The sequence below is a fragment of the Apium graveolens genome, chromosome 8 (assembly GCF_009905375.1).
Source record: "Apium graveolens cultivar Ventura chromosome 8, ASM990537v1, whole genome shotgun sequence".
NCBI lineage: Eukaryota > Viridiplantae > Streptophyta > Magnoliopsida > Apiales > Apiaceae > Apium > Apium graveolens.
The window spans coordinates 24,609,292-24,626,075 of record NC_133654.1 but is presented as its reverse complement, the minus strand read 5'-3'; the positions used below and the strand labels follow the sequence as shown (position 1 = coordinate 24,626,075).

Here is a 16,784-nt window from a genome sequence, read left to right as displayed (position 1 = left end):
TTAGTACAGATGATTGGTGTTGACTTCAGTATGGAATGTTGTGAGCATCAAAGTTCGTATTGATATCTAATTTGATATGACAACAAAATAAGTATTAATCTCAAGAATTCGGTTTTGAGTAAAGTTTATGATTCAATCCATAATCATTGTTTCATGTTATTGTGGTTTACGATATTTCCGTAAACACTGTTTTACGAGTTTTATTCTCGTTATGATTCAAAGTATTGCTGAAGCACGTCGCTGGAAAATATAAAAAGGGTTTTTGAATACAATTAAGGAATCAATTCTGGGATTCCTCAACTAAAATTTTATGATTCAGCAATTATGATTTCTAAATGATCTGCACTGATGCAGATGTTAGTTTTTTTATCAAAATGACCCGATATTTACTATAATGAACTTGCTGAGCATTTCTTTCGCTCATACTTGCCTGTTTTTAAATTTAACCTCCAGTGAGGATTAGCTTGCTGTTTAGCCGTGTAATTCGAGGAAGCAAGAAGAAGCTCTTGGAAGGTGGTTGGTCCAGGGTTTGCGGACTAGTGTAAGTTTTATTATGTAAAGTTGTTTATATTATATTATATTATAGTTTTGTATTTTATTTGGGCCTAGTATACTTCATTTCGAAGTTATACTAGTGGGTTTAGTTTTGAGTTGGAATTTATTGAAAAGAGATTTAAAAGAAAGTGAAAAATTTATTTGTGGAATTTGGAATTCTTGTTTCTAGAACTGTAACCTTAAAAGATCTTGGATTAGTTGGGGTCATAAATGATAAATATCTTCCGCTGGCATTTATTATTTGATTTAACAGGTTAATTTTGGATTGAAGTTTTATAGTGACGACCAAATCCTCTGACCCCGGATTTGGGGTCGTTACAGGTTGGTATCAGAGCTGAGGTTATAGTAAACTAGAAACGAGAGTGTGTAGGAGTGTGTATAGCTATGTGAGGACGTTTGAGCTCATATCGAGTTCCTGTTGGACTATTGAATATAGTACCAACGAATAAGTTAAGATAAGGCGTATTTGTTTGAGATGATTGTGCTGAACTGGATGGAACTCCGGGAAGCTGCAAATTTCTATTGTGGAATCTTCCGAGACTACGATTCGACAACGATGGAGATTATCGATATCCTTAGAATATGAAGAAGTATCTAGAATCGGATGACGAGTCAACAGAAGAGTTCAAATTCAAGATAAATATTAAGACTTTGGCAATACCTTCTCTTTCTATAATTTCTTTTGACTTCTCTCAAAAAGAAATATCAGTTAGAAGATATATTCCCTAACACTCATTTTCAATCCTATCTGTGTTTTAAATGTGCCAGAGGCTGTCATGAAGCCTATTTTTCAGGTTTTGATAGCTCTGTCAAGTTATTATAATTTAACTTCCACTTTTCTTATTTGGTGGATAGTTTCTTGGTAATGTGACACCACTTGCTCATCTGGTGCCAAAATTTTGTTCTCTGGATTTCATTTCCTTCAGAAATATCAGCTTTGAAATCTTTTCAGTTTATTCATTAGATTTTGAATTCCTTTGACATTCTTTTACTCTGACTGAAATGAACAACCTTAACTATAAGGGACACAAGGTATACCTGTCTGTGTGATAGGAGTTGGATGGGACGCCATCACTTGTGTGTGTTGTGAATACATGAAGGTTAACAACCTTTAGTAGTGTCTTAATTTGGACACGCAATACCAAGTTCGTTTGATCATATTGATCTCTCAGTTATTCTTTTATTTCAACAATATTTTTCTCAAATTCAGATTTTGGTTCCGTTATGGTATCAAATTCTCTTCTTTTTGAAATTTCATGATTTTATCATTCTAAACATTCGAAGGTATGCCAATCAAGTTAAGCTGAGTTATCCTGGTCAAGTCAAAGCAGGGTTATGTGATGGGATTATCAAGAGCAACAGTGGATTGCAATGCGATTAAAATATGAGTGGCATATACCGAAGTCAATCTGTTTCTTTATTTCTCTCTTTATCTATCTTTATTTTCTTCTCTCTATCTTTCTTTCTATTCTTCTTTTTCGCGATCAGTAAAAAGTGATTCTATTGAAGAATTGGTCAAAAAAAAAGGTGAATGGAACAGTGGTGCACGGTGAAGCTCCTATAAAAGTTTTATTATACAAAGAATACAAGATTTATTTGAGATTATGGAAAATTGAGGTTATTTGGAAATGGAAAGTTGGCTAGAAGATCCCTTATTGCTTTCTTCTGCTGATTCCGAGGACGGAATCCTTATAAGGAGGGTAGATTGTGATATCCCGTATTTTCAGAATTATTATTATTAATATTTGAATATGTTTATGTGATTTTCTGATTTAGAAGGAATAAAATGGTGGATATTTTATTCCTATTTGACGAGTTTGTGTTATTAATTGGTAATGTGCTAATTGTTGAGTGTTATATCGGTCCTTGTTAATATCTGAAAATATTTCCTTAAATGTATTAATTTCAAAAGTTTATTTGAAACCCGATCATTTATTGATATCGGTAAATTGAGTTCGTTTAGTAATATTAGGGATTGAATGGATATTTTGTCTGCTATATGTTATATGTAATATTAATTGTGTGGGACTCAGTTGTGATTGAGGATTATTTGTATTATTAATTACTGAGTCGTATCGTTTTGTTTTCGTCTTTAAAAGTGATTTTATTGAAAATCTAATTTCATAAATATTTAAATTATCTTTAAAAAATATTTTTATGACTTTATAATTACAATAATTATTTTTGGGATTTTATAAAATTTAGAAATCAATATTTCATCAATTATTTAGCCCTGTATGATTTTCTGATTGCATTTATTTGTAAAATCCATATTTAATTTCAAAATTCTTCAAAAATTATGAAACTCATATTTATTCAAGTTTGAAATATTCGGAGAATTTTAAAATTATTTTGGGAATTTTTAGGATTAATTTTACCCGCGCGTTGAATCGTTTAATTGATAAAAGCGGGTATAAATTGCGTTTCAAAAATTATTTTAAAATTTCAAAATTTATGTTTTTATAAACTTCGGGATATTTGTAACATTTTAAGACTATTTTCGTGATATTCTGGATTTGTTTTAAGTGCAGCTCGGTTCGTTAAATCGTATAGTGCGGGTATAGTGCGCAAGTTAAAAATGCTTTAAAAATTATAAAAATTTTATTTTATTAGTTTTTAATTATTCTGAGAATTTTAGAATTTGTTTGGTAATTTTCTGATTTTATTTACCGGCGCGTTTATTCGATAATTTGAGAAATGCGGGGCAAAATAAATTAAAAAAAAAAAATAAATAAATAGAAAAACGTGTCAAATCCTAAAACTACCCAGCACCCCCACCCCTGCCACGCCCCCCCCCCTATTTCCCTACGCATCAGACCCCCACCCCCTGTCTCTCTCTTCTCTGCTTCACTTCTATCTCCTCTGTATATACTTTTTAATTTTCAAAAATTCATATCTTACAAACCGTTCATCCAAATTTCAATTATTATATATATAAACGATCAGCGTTTCGATACCTACGCATAGGTATATATATTGCAAGGTTTTAAGAAGAAAATTTGCAGGGCATATTTCCGTTATATTTCCGTTTTAATTTATTTTCGGGGCATAGAAAAAGAGTTTGGAGGCGGTGATTACTCCAAATGGCATCTCAGCGTGTATATGTCTATGGCTATTAATTTCGGATTTTCTGGAGATATTTTCCGGACATCAGATTTTCTCTTCGGGTTGATCAGAATTTATTTTGGGTAACGATTCCGAAATTCCGCCTTCGTACTTGTATATATTATAGCATGTTAGTGTTTATATATTTATTTCATAATTTTTAGAAATTGTAGGAGAAGTCACTTTTGGTCCGAGTTTTGGTTCAGGTGACCGTGTTATTCATTTCTGGAGTGTTTATACGCGTAAATATAAATTATTGTGTTGATTGTTGTTGGTTGTGTCGATATGATATCGACTGGCAGTCCGAGAAATAGAGGAGGTGCTGTCCAATTTCCAAGAAAATATTATTTTAAATTATTTTACAGGCTCAATAATTCTTATAAAATTATTTCGAGTGTTCGAGCACTATTATTTAGTTATAAATGATTCAGAGACCTGTTTTAATTCCGAAAAATGTTCAAAAATTCATATTAAATAAACCGTTCGTCCGTTTAATACGAAACGAACGCGTACAGACTCAGAAAAATATTCCGCTTTCATTAAAAATACTTTCGAGACCCAAATCCTTTTTGTTTCGAAAGGTCGTTTGTTTTACAAGTCATTCTAAGTCGATTATTTATCGATAAATCATATTTTTGACCTGATTTCAGTTTTAAACATATCGAGTCGACCCTTCTGATGAACCGAGTCTTATGTGATATGAATTATGTGATATATGAGTTATGTGCTTATGTGTGATGTGAATTAGGTGTGTATGTGGATCAAGGGTCCTATGTTTGTCTGTTATATTTATGTGTGGGTCACAAGAATCTCTGTGTTTATCTGTTTTAATTATATGTGGGCTATCGTATGGGTAGACGATAGGATTTTGACGCGTAGTTCGTCGAGTGGTTACCGTTTAGACGATTAAAGTTCTATATTTTAATTATAGATGCGGATCATTCGAGTTGATCGGGACAAGACGTTGGATAAAGAATGAGATGGAATGGTATTGGGTATCTGGCTTCTAGCAATCGCAGGAGCAGCATATCAGTCAAGTGTTGAAAAGAAGGACGGTGATGTTTTAAGACAGAATTTCAGAATAGATGCGTGTTTGCGAGTGTGACTAACTGCTAAAAACCCAAAGGCAAGTACCCCTGATTTCACTTATTGTTCAAGTGATGTTTATTTCGAATCACAGTATGCAAGTATCCCTATCATCACTTATTGTTCAAGTGATATTTATTTAAAATCTTATCATGCAAGTATTGTTTTTCCTATTCTCAGTTCAAGATAGATAAATGTTTTATATATCGCTGAATTAAATAATTCTGTTTATGCAAGTACCCTCTGCTATTCTATGTTCAGAATAGATTTACAAATATTTTGGGTTTTGAGAAAAATGATTTTGTTGCAAGTATTCCTGCCCAAGTGAATGGGGGAATAAAATTATTTCGGGTGTCAAGTATTATGACCCCTTTTCAATAAAAGGTTTTGAGATTTGATGGTTACTGGTAGCGTAAGAGGCCGAGGCACCGGTCCAGCGTGAGCTATTATACAGAAGTGTAATACGGAAGTGTAATATCTTACAAGGCTTGTTATGCCTTTTCTGGCGCCCTATAGGTACCGTATGTCTTCGGGATACGGGTAGTACCTATATTTACGGTATACTGCGGGATACCGGTGCTGTTTCATGACTGATCATCAGGAACAGCATAGTGCATAATTTGGTTCCAATCGAAATTATTATATTGATTTTGACATCTTACAAGGAATGATTTATTAAGTATTTTATTTTTGGATAAAAGATGAAATGTGGTTTTGATTCAGTTTCTTATTTTGAGTATACTTAGTTTGTTGTTAAATATCAAAGATGGTATTAGTACAGATGATTGGTGTTGACTTCAGTATGGAATGTTGTGAGCATCAAAGTTCGTATTGATATCTAATTTGATATGACAACAAAATAAGTATTAATCTCAAGAATTCGGTTTTGAGTAAAGTTTATGATTCAATCCATAATCATTGTTTCATGTTATTGTGGTTTACGATATTTCCGTAAACACTGTTTTACGAGTTTTATTCTCGTTATGATTCAAAGTATTGCTGAAGCACGTCGCTGGAAAATATAAAAAGGGTTTTTGAATACAATTAAGGAATCAATTCTGGGATTCCTCAACTAAAATTTTATGATTCAGCAATTATGATTTCTAAATGACCTGCACTGATGCAGATGTTAGTTTTTTTATCAAAATGACCCGATATTTACTATAATGAACTTGCTGAGCATTTCTTTCGCTCATACTTGCCTGTTTTTAAATTTAACCTCCAGTGAGGATTAGCTTGCTGTTTAGCCGTGTAATTCGAGGAAGCAAGAAGAAGCTCTTGGAAGGTGGTTGGTCCAGGGTTTGCGGACTAGTGTAAGTTTTATTATGTAAAGTTGTTTATATTATATTATATTATAGTTTTGTATTTTATTTGGGCCTAGTATACTTCATTTCGAAGTTATACTAGTGGGTTTAGTTTTGAGTTGAAATTTATTGAAAAGAGATTTAAAAGAAAGTGAAAAATTTATTTGTGGAATTTGGAATTCTTGTTTCTAGAACTGTAACCTTAAAAGATCTTGGATTAGTTGGGGTCATAAATGATAAATATCTTCCGCTGGCATTTATTATTTGATTTAACAGGTTAATTTTGGATTGAAGTTTTATAGTGACGACCAAATCCTCTGACCCCGGATTTGGGGTCGTTACACTGGAGGCCTTCAAGCTTTTCACGGACATCCCCCTCCTTGACCGTCTCAAGGAGGGAATTCTTCAGAGAGTACCTGCAACAAATACATTAGCAAAAATAATCCTCCATTGCTCCTCTCCATGCAAGCTTTGTCCTGAATTCAACATCAAAAGTATATAGATCAGACACAGGACGCGTCCTAACCAAGTGGGCGCGTCCTAACCTCCATAAATCCAACTCTGCTTTAATCATTTCTTATAACATGTAAAGTCACAGGACACGTCCTAAAATATAGGGCGCGTCCTTAACCTTATTAGACTTGCACCGTACCCTCTAACCATCGTGCACAACATTTCACTTTCAATGACGCATCCTTGCTAAAGTAGGCGCGTCCTAAAGCACCCATCACCATAAGATTTCATCTGCCAAGCACTTTTATAAATATTGACGCGTCCATAAAGCTTGGGCGCGTCCTTCCTTGACCATGCACTCTTCTCGCCTCATAACATATCCCTTCCCAAGTAGGCGCGTCCTGTAAGCTTGGACGCGTCCTTACTTTCACAACACAATACTGAATTTGACTGTAATTAGCCCGCGTTTGACCCGAGTCAATCCAATGCCAAATTTTTGGTATAACAATATAGTTGATGATTAACAGGGAAAGCAATCCAATGCCAAATTTTTGGTATAACAATATAGTTGATGATTAACAGGGAAAGCATAATCGTACCATCAAAATTTTAAACATAAAAGTAAGACTTGATTAAGATTAAATCTGCAAGCTTAGTAGCTGTATTTGTTTGTAGTTAAGTACTAATGTAGTACTTTGCATATGGAAAGGTACGATAATTGCAGCAAACCTCAGTGCAGACATAGTTAAAACATGCCACTCTTGCAAACATGTATATACATCGGCTTCATTGGATTATTTGTAATAACAACCATATCCATTATAAATCTTTGATCAATAATTATGAGCTTAATGATCTAGCTAAATCCACTAAGTACTAGTAATAGAACTACCATAATTCTTTACATTATTTGTACAAGGTTCTTCTCATTTAGACAACTTTAATGCAAGCCACCGTCTGCAAATTTAATGGCTGCCGACTTTCATAAATTCAAGAAGATCTATGTGTAAGCACAAGAGTGAGGGAGTCATTAATAGATGCATGCATGAAATGGACCAGACTTATGTTAACATATATATGTGGGCGCCAAAATAAACAATTAGTACTTCAATAGTTCCATGTAAGACAAAACCAATGATTAACGAGATTGATATTACCCAAATTGTTGTAGTTTAGCAGTTAGGTTGTCTAAATACATGCATTTAAGAAACCCCTAATGCATTTGCTCCAATCCTTCTTGGCTTTGAAGCCATCTCTGTGTTTAAAATTTACCATGTTCACTTGCTATGAAGTATGGCAGCTCTCTAATTAGTAAAAAGGTCTGTATTCGATCAGAAGAGTCGATTGACTAAGATGTACGCAAATCTTATCTCTTACCGCACAAACAAAGGCTCAAGAGTATTGCATTACCAAATTACCAATAGCTGGGAACACTGCATAAACAATTGAAAGGAGATAGATGACTCACCATGAGAGTTAGCAAGTTGGGCGTTGAGGCAGCAACTGACATCCAAAAAGATAGTAAATTGATCAATACGGCGGAGACACGTATACGAAAAACCCATACCTGCAAACATTTATAGAATATTCATGGCCAGTCTATTAATCTATTCTTGGTATTTATCTTCAATCCTACTCCAGAAATCTCATCTGCATCTGTAATTATTTATTAATCCCTAGAAAGATCACACAATCTGCAGCATCATATTAAAATCAATTGTTAAATACTTTCTTGATGACTTGAAAACTTCCCTTTGATTCAACTTTTACATATTCACAATGCACGTAGATGAAGCTGCGCAAATGATGGCAATGTGGCACTCAAAGAGGATGCCACAGCAAAAATGACATTGTTTTCACCAACTATTGAGACTTAAAAAATAGCAATGGTCATGTTAATCACATGCCCATCACTTTGCCCCATAACTTACAGCTAATCTTGGTTCCTGTCCTAGCATCTGTCTATATATAGCAGCACTTAATAGAGGTTTTGGGATATCAGTATATCACATAACATTTCTCACATAAGTTCATATTCTTACTCACATAATCAAAGAATGGCAGGATCATTGAAATGCAACAAACCCCGTGGTGGAATTCGATCAATTAGCTTGCCTTGCAGGCCACATTCTAGTACTTACAAGATGGAACAGGAGCTGAACAAGCTCAAAACATGGGAAACTGAAGTATCATCAAATGCACCAACAGCAGAGACAATCTGCAATGGATTATCTGGACTAGGCGAGTTGTATAGATGCACTGACGATCTTCTCAATTTGCCATTCACTCGACAAGCCCTGTCTTCCCTTCAACACGACGAATCAATCAACGAGTTGTTGGATGGATCCATCAGATTTTTAGACATCTGTGGAAGTACAAAAGATATTATGTCACAAGTTAAAGTAAATGCTGCAGATCTTCATTCGTGTCTTCGAAGGAGGCCTAAAGGAGATCCAAGCAGCTTTACCAAATACACAATGTTCAGAAAGAAGATAAGCAAAGATGCCAAAAGACTAACCGCAGTTCTTAAGCAAGTAGATGACAGAACTAGCGGTTTGCAATTTGTTGATTTAGATCAACACTTAATTTCACTTATTCGAGTGCTAAATGAAGTTACTGCCACGACTATTTCTGTATTCGACTACGTACTGCTATACTTGGCAACATCCACAAAGGCGAAATCAACAAAATGGTCAGCAGTTTCCAGACTTGTGCACAAAAGCAGAGTTGCATGTGAAGATCATCAACAAATGAATGAAATGGAAAAGGTGGATGCCGAATTATCAAGTATGATATCGGGTTCAAGTAAAGAATCTGATTTGCTAAAGCAAAGACTGGAGGCATTGGAAGCTGGAGTAGAAGGAATCGAAAATGAATTAGAGTGCATGTTTAGGCACATAATCAGATTTAGAACTTCTCTGCTCAACATTGTCTCCCAGTAAATAGATGTTTCAACATTACTATCCGAATTTTAGAGGATTGATTAGTTTATAGAATTGTACTGAAATGTACACAGAAAGACTAACTTAGTCCTTTCTGCAATTAGTATATATATACAAACACTTCAGTTCCATTACATAGATTGTTCCCTCAATTTTTCCTTCTTTGCTTAAATATTCATTGCATTAAATCAAACAATCAGTTCATGCCCTCATACAATTCATAATTGTATACAGTTCCCTACCTACACTATCTTACACATGAAAAATTTCAGCTTAAGAGCCACCAAGATAAATGCAATACATATCACTGAAATGTACAGCAATTTAACAGTTAACTCACTCATTTTATTCCCATCAAAACTCATCCAAGTAGTACTACAGTTTACTTAGAACTATGTATATTACTATATTTACCAAGACTTAATACTAATATTGGACACGTTAAAGATTTTAACTCCAAAGATATAAAAATTCAATTAACACCATATATAATAATAATTCCAAATCCGATTCTGATTCAGTCCAAACATGATCTTTTACTGCAGTTGATCTCAATATTTCATAAGGGGAACATTGTAGAAACATGACAGCCATGTACAAGTTAAATTATTACTCCATTTTTCTCTATCCAAAGTCCCAAACCTGCATGCATATACACAAAATCCCAAGACACTAAATCTAAACCAAAATCTTAATATTATTCTGTATCAAAGGTACATCCTATGCAGACAAATGTACGTAGAAGTTCTGCACTTCATTTAATTAGCAACCGACTTTTATAGGTTCATGAACATTGAACCCTTTTACAAGAATTTTAAGCTGACGGTGAGTATGAATTTTACAATTTTTTAAATTAATCTCCAGAAAATCTAGGATAAAATCTGTCATAGGAAGATGTACCTGGTATATAAATTTATCTGAAAATATCTTGTTGGTGAAAAGGTGGTTTTGCATGTAATTTTCATTGGTGTTATTAAGAACCACAAATATAATCTATGTACAGTATGTTTGTATATATTAGACACAAATTATGCAGTTTCATTTCTGTCTAGATTGATCGCAATAATCGGTGCATTCTTATTCCCATGTTGCAATTACATTTATATAAGAAAAAAAATTGTGTTTTTATATGTACATAATGACTAGTATTAAAAAATATGACTAGTTTAAAGAGTTACATTCATAAATTATTATAAGCGTAATTATTATTATTTATAAAGCATTTAACAAAAAAATTATAATGATATTTGGGAGGATTTATAGTATTTTTGATATATAATACATACGGATGCAAAATTTTCAAATGTTTAAATTTACATAATTGTCACTCCTGTTTTAGGCTAAAATATTTTATTTTTAGACAAGTTTTTGAGATAATTGGAAACATTGGCTCAGATAAATTCAATAATTATAATTACTTTGTAACTTGATTGCTTAATTTGTATGATAAGTATTTTCGATTTAATTACTTTGTTCACCGTTTTCATTCCCAATCACCACTTGCGTTATTTATCTAACATCTTTTTTGAATAATTTATCATGTTTAACACTTAACGTTTATTTTCCTTTATAATTAATTTTAAAATTAAAAATTTATAGATATTTAAAAGTTACTTTTAAGATAAATTAAACGAACATTAAGCTATTCTTCAATTTGTTCCTGTCGGGGTTTTTCTAAAATCACAACCAAAATCGAAGATTTTCAATTTTAAAAATTAAAAATTGCAAGTATAACCGAATCATCGGTTTCGGTTTCAAAAGTCTCGATTTGATTATAATTTGTTCGGTTCGATTTTAAAACTGATAAAAGAAAAATAATTACAATTAAGCAGCGAGCTGATTACTCTAAAAATTATGCATCGTTTTGCTGTGTCCACAGATGTTAGCATCACAAAATGGCTTATCCAACAAGTGGCAAAATGACGATTCTCTCTGAACATTTAAAGAGCTAAAACAAGACCTATAAAATCATAAATCCAAGAACATTATTACCAGGAACAACCACAAAAAACATCAAATATATAACTGGGTCTTTACTCCGTGAATAACCATCTTATATATGGAGAATTGTGGAGAACCATTATTTTTATCATAGAATCTCATCATAAATTGTAAATTTTTATTTTAAAAAATATAAAATTTGATGCAAATCTAGAATATAAATATAATAAAAAATTTAACAATTAAAATTTTATAAAATTACTTGATTTTAAATTTGATTCTACAGTGGAATAATTTTTAATAAGTGTGATTCTACTGTGATTCTGCTATAAAACCAATTTAAACTTTTTCAATGTTTTTTTAAATAAAAAATTGTGTAATTTCGATTTTTTAACTTAATAATTAAATTTTTTAACTATATATGATGAAAAATAAAATAAATTATATATTATATATTTTTTAAATAATGGTTCTCCACGATTCTCTACATAACAGGTTCTCCATGAAGACCTACCCTATATAACTAATCTTATCCGTAGGTAACTGTAAAGCAAATACAGGTTTTTCCTGTGCATCAGGAGTCAGGAAAACTATAATTAGCAGTACTCTTCAGTATTAACAGTAATATGAGATAGAGATCTCTAGCAGAACTGCAAGCATTTGCATATTAGTAGTATTTTTTACAGGCAACTAGCAACATGGATGTTCAATTTCTTAGATAATAAAGATACGGGTCCAAAGTTTGAATTCTTTTTTTTTTTTATCGTAGGTAACCCGCACCCGCAATGTAATAGCCTGCAAATCACGTGAATCAAGGTAAACCGCATTTTAACCTGTAACCAAGAAGTGAGTATTTCCTCTTTTTAACCAACTGAGTCAACCCTTACGGCCAAAGTTTGAATTCTTAAACTATATATTTACATATTTTTGATTTATTTGATTTTATATATATCTATATAATTTATATAATATATTATTATTTAATAATATATGATGATGATCGGTTCGGTTTCGATTTTTTTGGTTCAATTTAAGTCCAAAACCGCAATCAGGCCGCTAATAACAGTTCGGTTTCTCGGTTTCTCGGTTTTAATTCGATTCGGTTTTAATCGGTTCGGTTTTAAACAATTTGTATCCGCTTCGGTTTCATTTCAATATTCCTACTCATCCCTACATTGAATAAGGTGGAGGTTGAATAGCTGTTAGCAACAACTTTAATTATTAATCATAATAAAGTTAATAAAAAACAGTAATATAACATTATATTATTGATTCCAATAACTTACGGAAAGATTTATAAAATCATATCAAATTAAAAATATAATGCATTAATGAGCGAACGTAAACACTCTTTTACTATCAACTTGTAGCTGCCATTTGCCACCATTTTTTCTTGTTATATTAGCATCAGAAGTGGATTTAAAAATTGTAAGGAGTAAATTTATGATGTTTATACTTGCGCATAAAAATTGGAAAAGAAGAGAAACAAATTTTGTTACTTTGTAATCTGGAATTTGGTTTCAAAGAAAAACAAGGTCAGTAGGTCACCGAGACTTTGAAAAAGAAAATCTATACTCTTAATCAACCATGTATAATTTGGTATTAAAAGTATCAAATAAGTTAACTTATATTCTCTATAAACTTTATTTTAACACAAATCTACTTCTATTCTTTTAAATTTTATTTTCTTTGCAAACTACTAAATAAATTATTAACACGAATTGACTTATAGTATCTGTAAACTTTATTTATTTATAAATTATATTGAAAACCTACTAACTACAAAGTAAATTATTAACACAAACTGACTTTCTATTCTCTGTAAACTTTATTTTCTATTAGTTAGTGTCAATCCTAGTCAGTTTACTTTTAAATTGCATAATATTATTTTAAAAATAATTAAGTAATAGCAAATTACTTTAGTAACAATTATAAACTTTTAAACTGAGAATTATTGATTTAAGGATCGTATTTGTTACTCTCCATCACAACATTTATTTACTTAAAATTAAAAAACATATTTTAACAATAACAAATTTATGGGTTGTATTTAGATTAGATTAAGTAATATTAAATTAAGATTAATAACATCTATTTACTTTTAATTTGTAAATAAATTTTTATCGATAATTAGGTAATAATAAATAAATTATATTGAAAAAGCTAATTAAAAGATAATTATCAAATAATATTAATTAATATTAAATTATCTAAAGAACAGATATTTGGGTCGTAAGATAGAGATACAATTCGTTTCACAAAAATAAAACTAATATGTTAGATCTCTATATCAAGTAAAACAATACAAAACTAGAATTATAGTGGAAAATTTCATAACTGATTCGATTTTTTTTAACCACGTAACTATTTTTTACAAGTACCAATTTAATATTTGATATTAATATATTAATTTTAATTCGTGTTTCACACAGATTATAAATAATTCTTTACAAATATTAATTCGATATTTTTAGTCTCGGGTCCGTGTTTCGGCTTATCAACTATCAACTATCAACTATCTATACTAATAAGTGAAATCATGTTTAGGTCCCAAATTTTGGTACTCACTAAAAAATTATATAACTATTTTTAGAATTTTATGTAATAAAATCTTAACTGACAAAAATTAACTCTACTCTCTGTAAATTTTATTTTCCTTTAATTTTTATTTGTTGCTGAACATCCAAGCGTGTACTTTAAAATAATCTTATAAGTTAACATGCCAATGAGATTTGTATAAGTAAATAATTAGGTGGATGCATTACTAAAACTATACGGTGAAATTTTAAAGTTAAACTTAACTTCGATTTTTTTAACTACATATCTTAAGAGGATTTTATCTATTATATTTCGATCTGTATTTTGCATGGATTATGAGTTTTAATTTTATGCAAATAATAATGTGATACTATTATTTTAAATTTGGGGCTGTGCAGGTTACCAAATAAACTAAGAATTTTTGCATTCACTTAAAATGACCTTCATGTATAAACTTCTGTACATATTAAGTATCAGGAAAATTGATTTTCTAACAACTTGATACTGCATTACTAATCTCTTAGCTAGAAAAAAAAGAGGATAACATTAATCAATTCATTAATCATAATTCATACTATATATATAAAATTATTAAAATTTAACGAATACATTAAAGCATTTCCTTCCCTAAAACTATGAGCAACTATGACCCGCTCAGATATACAGATTTTCTGGAGAAAATTACCGTATCATACAAACTTTTATGAATAATTTAAAGGGTTTTTTACTATTATGTCCCAATTTAAAAATTGATTTATAAATATATCCCATTTATAATTTTATTTATAAAAATATCCCATTTTCAAATTTTTGTATTATGTTTAACTACAATTTTACATTTTTAAATGACATGCATTTCCTTAAATTATTATTATTGTGCATGATACCTTAATCACCTTGCTAACAGATGACAAAGCCATCTCAATTTTCTTACTCAATTAACTGTCTATGTTTTTTTTATATATTTTTGTAGTTTATACATGTTTGAATATTTCAACTTTCCTATATTGTTCTTCACTAGTTGAGCTCTTGTCATCATTATTCACTATTAAAAAAATATTAAAACATATAACGACGTTAACAAATACAGTACATGAAGTAAGAGAACAAAAACTTTGTACAAAGAAAGTCACCGGTAAAATTAGATAAATTTATTTGCATTGATCAACACACTCTAATCTTTCACCAAAGTTAGTCTCTGAGCATTACATAAAGTTTTTTTTTGACTAATATCATCAAATTATTTGAAAATGTTAAACATTAAAAAATTTATGTTCCACTAAAAGAGAATAAGAATTAATAATTTTGAAAACTATAATCTTCTATGATGGAAAAGATAGAATATGTTGCATCTTTTTCACTAGAGAATTGAAGAATTGGAGAGGTAATTTTAAGTGACGCCATAAAACGTAATTTCTCATGGGGGCATTCTAGTCATAGAAGCAAGACAAATATTATTTTTATAATTTAAGAATATTTATAAGAGTTATGTGTGAGTTAAAAACTAACCATAGGACATAATCATAATTATTGAAAGAAAAGGGATATAATGATAAAGTGATATTTTAATTTGAGATATATTATACGAATTTCCTAATTTAAAATTATGAGTAATCTTAAAGCTATCAAATTATGTACGAAAATTTGGTAACTAATAATGTGTGTTAAAATTATGAGTAATCTTAGAGCTATCATTAGTTGAATCTATGTAAATACAATCACAATTTGATCCATTTTTAATACAAATTTGGGACCTCTGTCATATTCATAAATTATTAGAATAAACATCTAAAAATTTGGTATCTCGAAAACACAATCACAATTAAATTTCAAATTCTCGCAACCGTAACAAAAATGTGTTTTTATCTAAAAGCTGTTGTTAGAAAAAATAAGTTCCCTGTACTTTTAAAAAAAACTGATTTTATTGCGGGAAGGAGATGCAGATACTGATTTTCCAATCAAACCTTATCAAAAACATTATTATTTTTAATTTTTTTATCAAACATATACTTATCAAAAATTTTATCAAACAGTAGTCTGATTTTTACAACACTTTCTAATAGAATAACAATTTTTAACAACAATGTCAAACTAACCCTAAAACTCTAATTCCAGTATTAAGTGGAGTCACTTACACACTTGCAATCAGAAATTTAGTTGAATATGAATGGAAATTTAATAACGGTACAGAAAACACATTGGACGTTACAGGTAATGAAAATCCAGCTAGTAGCAAACCTTAGCGCAGACAACGTGGAACATACCACTCGTGCATACATTTATTAAACATGTGTCTACATTCATTGTTTCAGTTCTAAACCCATATCTATCAATAATAACGTAATTAACCACCTTAGATCCCACTCTACCTGTTTTTCCGTTAATACAAGCAACAAATAGTACATCAACCTAATCATGGTTTCACAATTAATTCAAAAACTATGTTAAAACAACTTTCATTTAACAATTTATCAAATTCTTCTTATAATAAGATGCCGAAATTTTAAAGTAATTTTTCCATAATAACAAAAAGTCGAGAATTCAAGAACCTTAATATGAATAAGTGAAGTAGAAAACTTAATCCTAGAGATACTAAAATTTGGAGTATTGCTGACTTCACAATTTAGAATGATGCTATTGGTGAAATTTATATGAATGCATAAGATTTACTATTATTAATAAATATAATCACTCAGTGAGTGACATTTATACTGAGTGACATTTACACTAATGATGTTATTGGATGAAATTTTATATGAATGCATAAAATTCACTATTATTAATTAATATAATCACTCAGTGAGTGACATTTACACTGAATGACATGTGAAATTTAAAATCCATTTTGGGTACCGATTGA

At 30.6% G+C, this 16,784-nt stretch overlaps 1 protein-coding gene across 1 annotated transcript; it reads left to right on the top strand.

Moving 5' to 3' along the window:
* The first annotated feature begins 8,560 nt into the window (after positions 1-8,560).
* Positions 8,561-9,445, top strand: LOC141679416 (uncharacterized). Its single transcript, XM_074485918.1, has one exon. The coding sequence runs from the start codon at positions 8,561-8,563 to the stop codon at positions 9,443-9,445; it is 885 nt and encodes a 294-aa protein (XP_074342019.1).
* Positions 9,446-16,784: the final 7,339 nt, after the last annotated feature.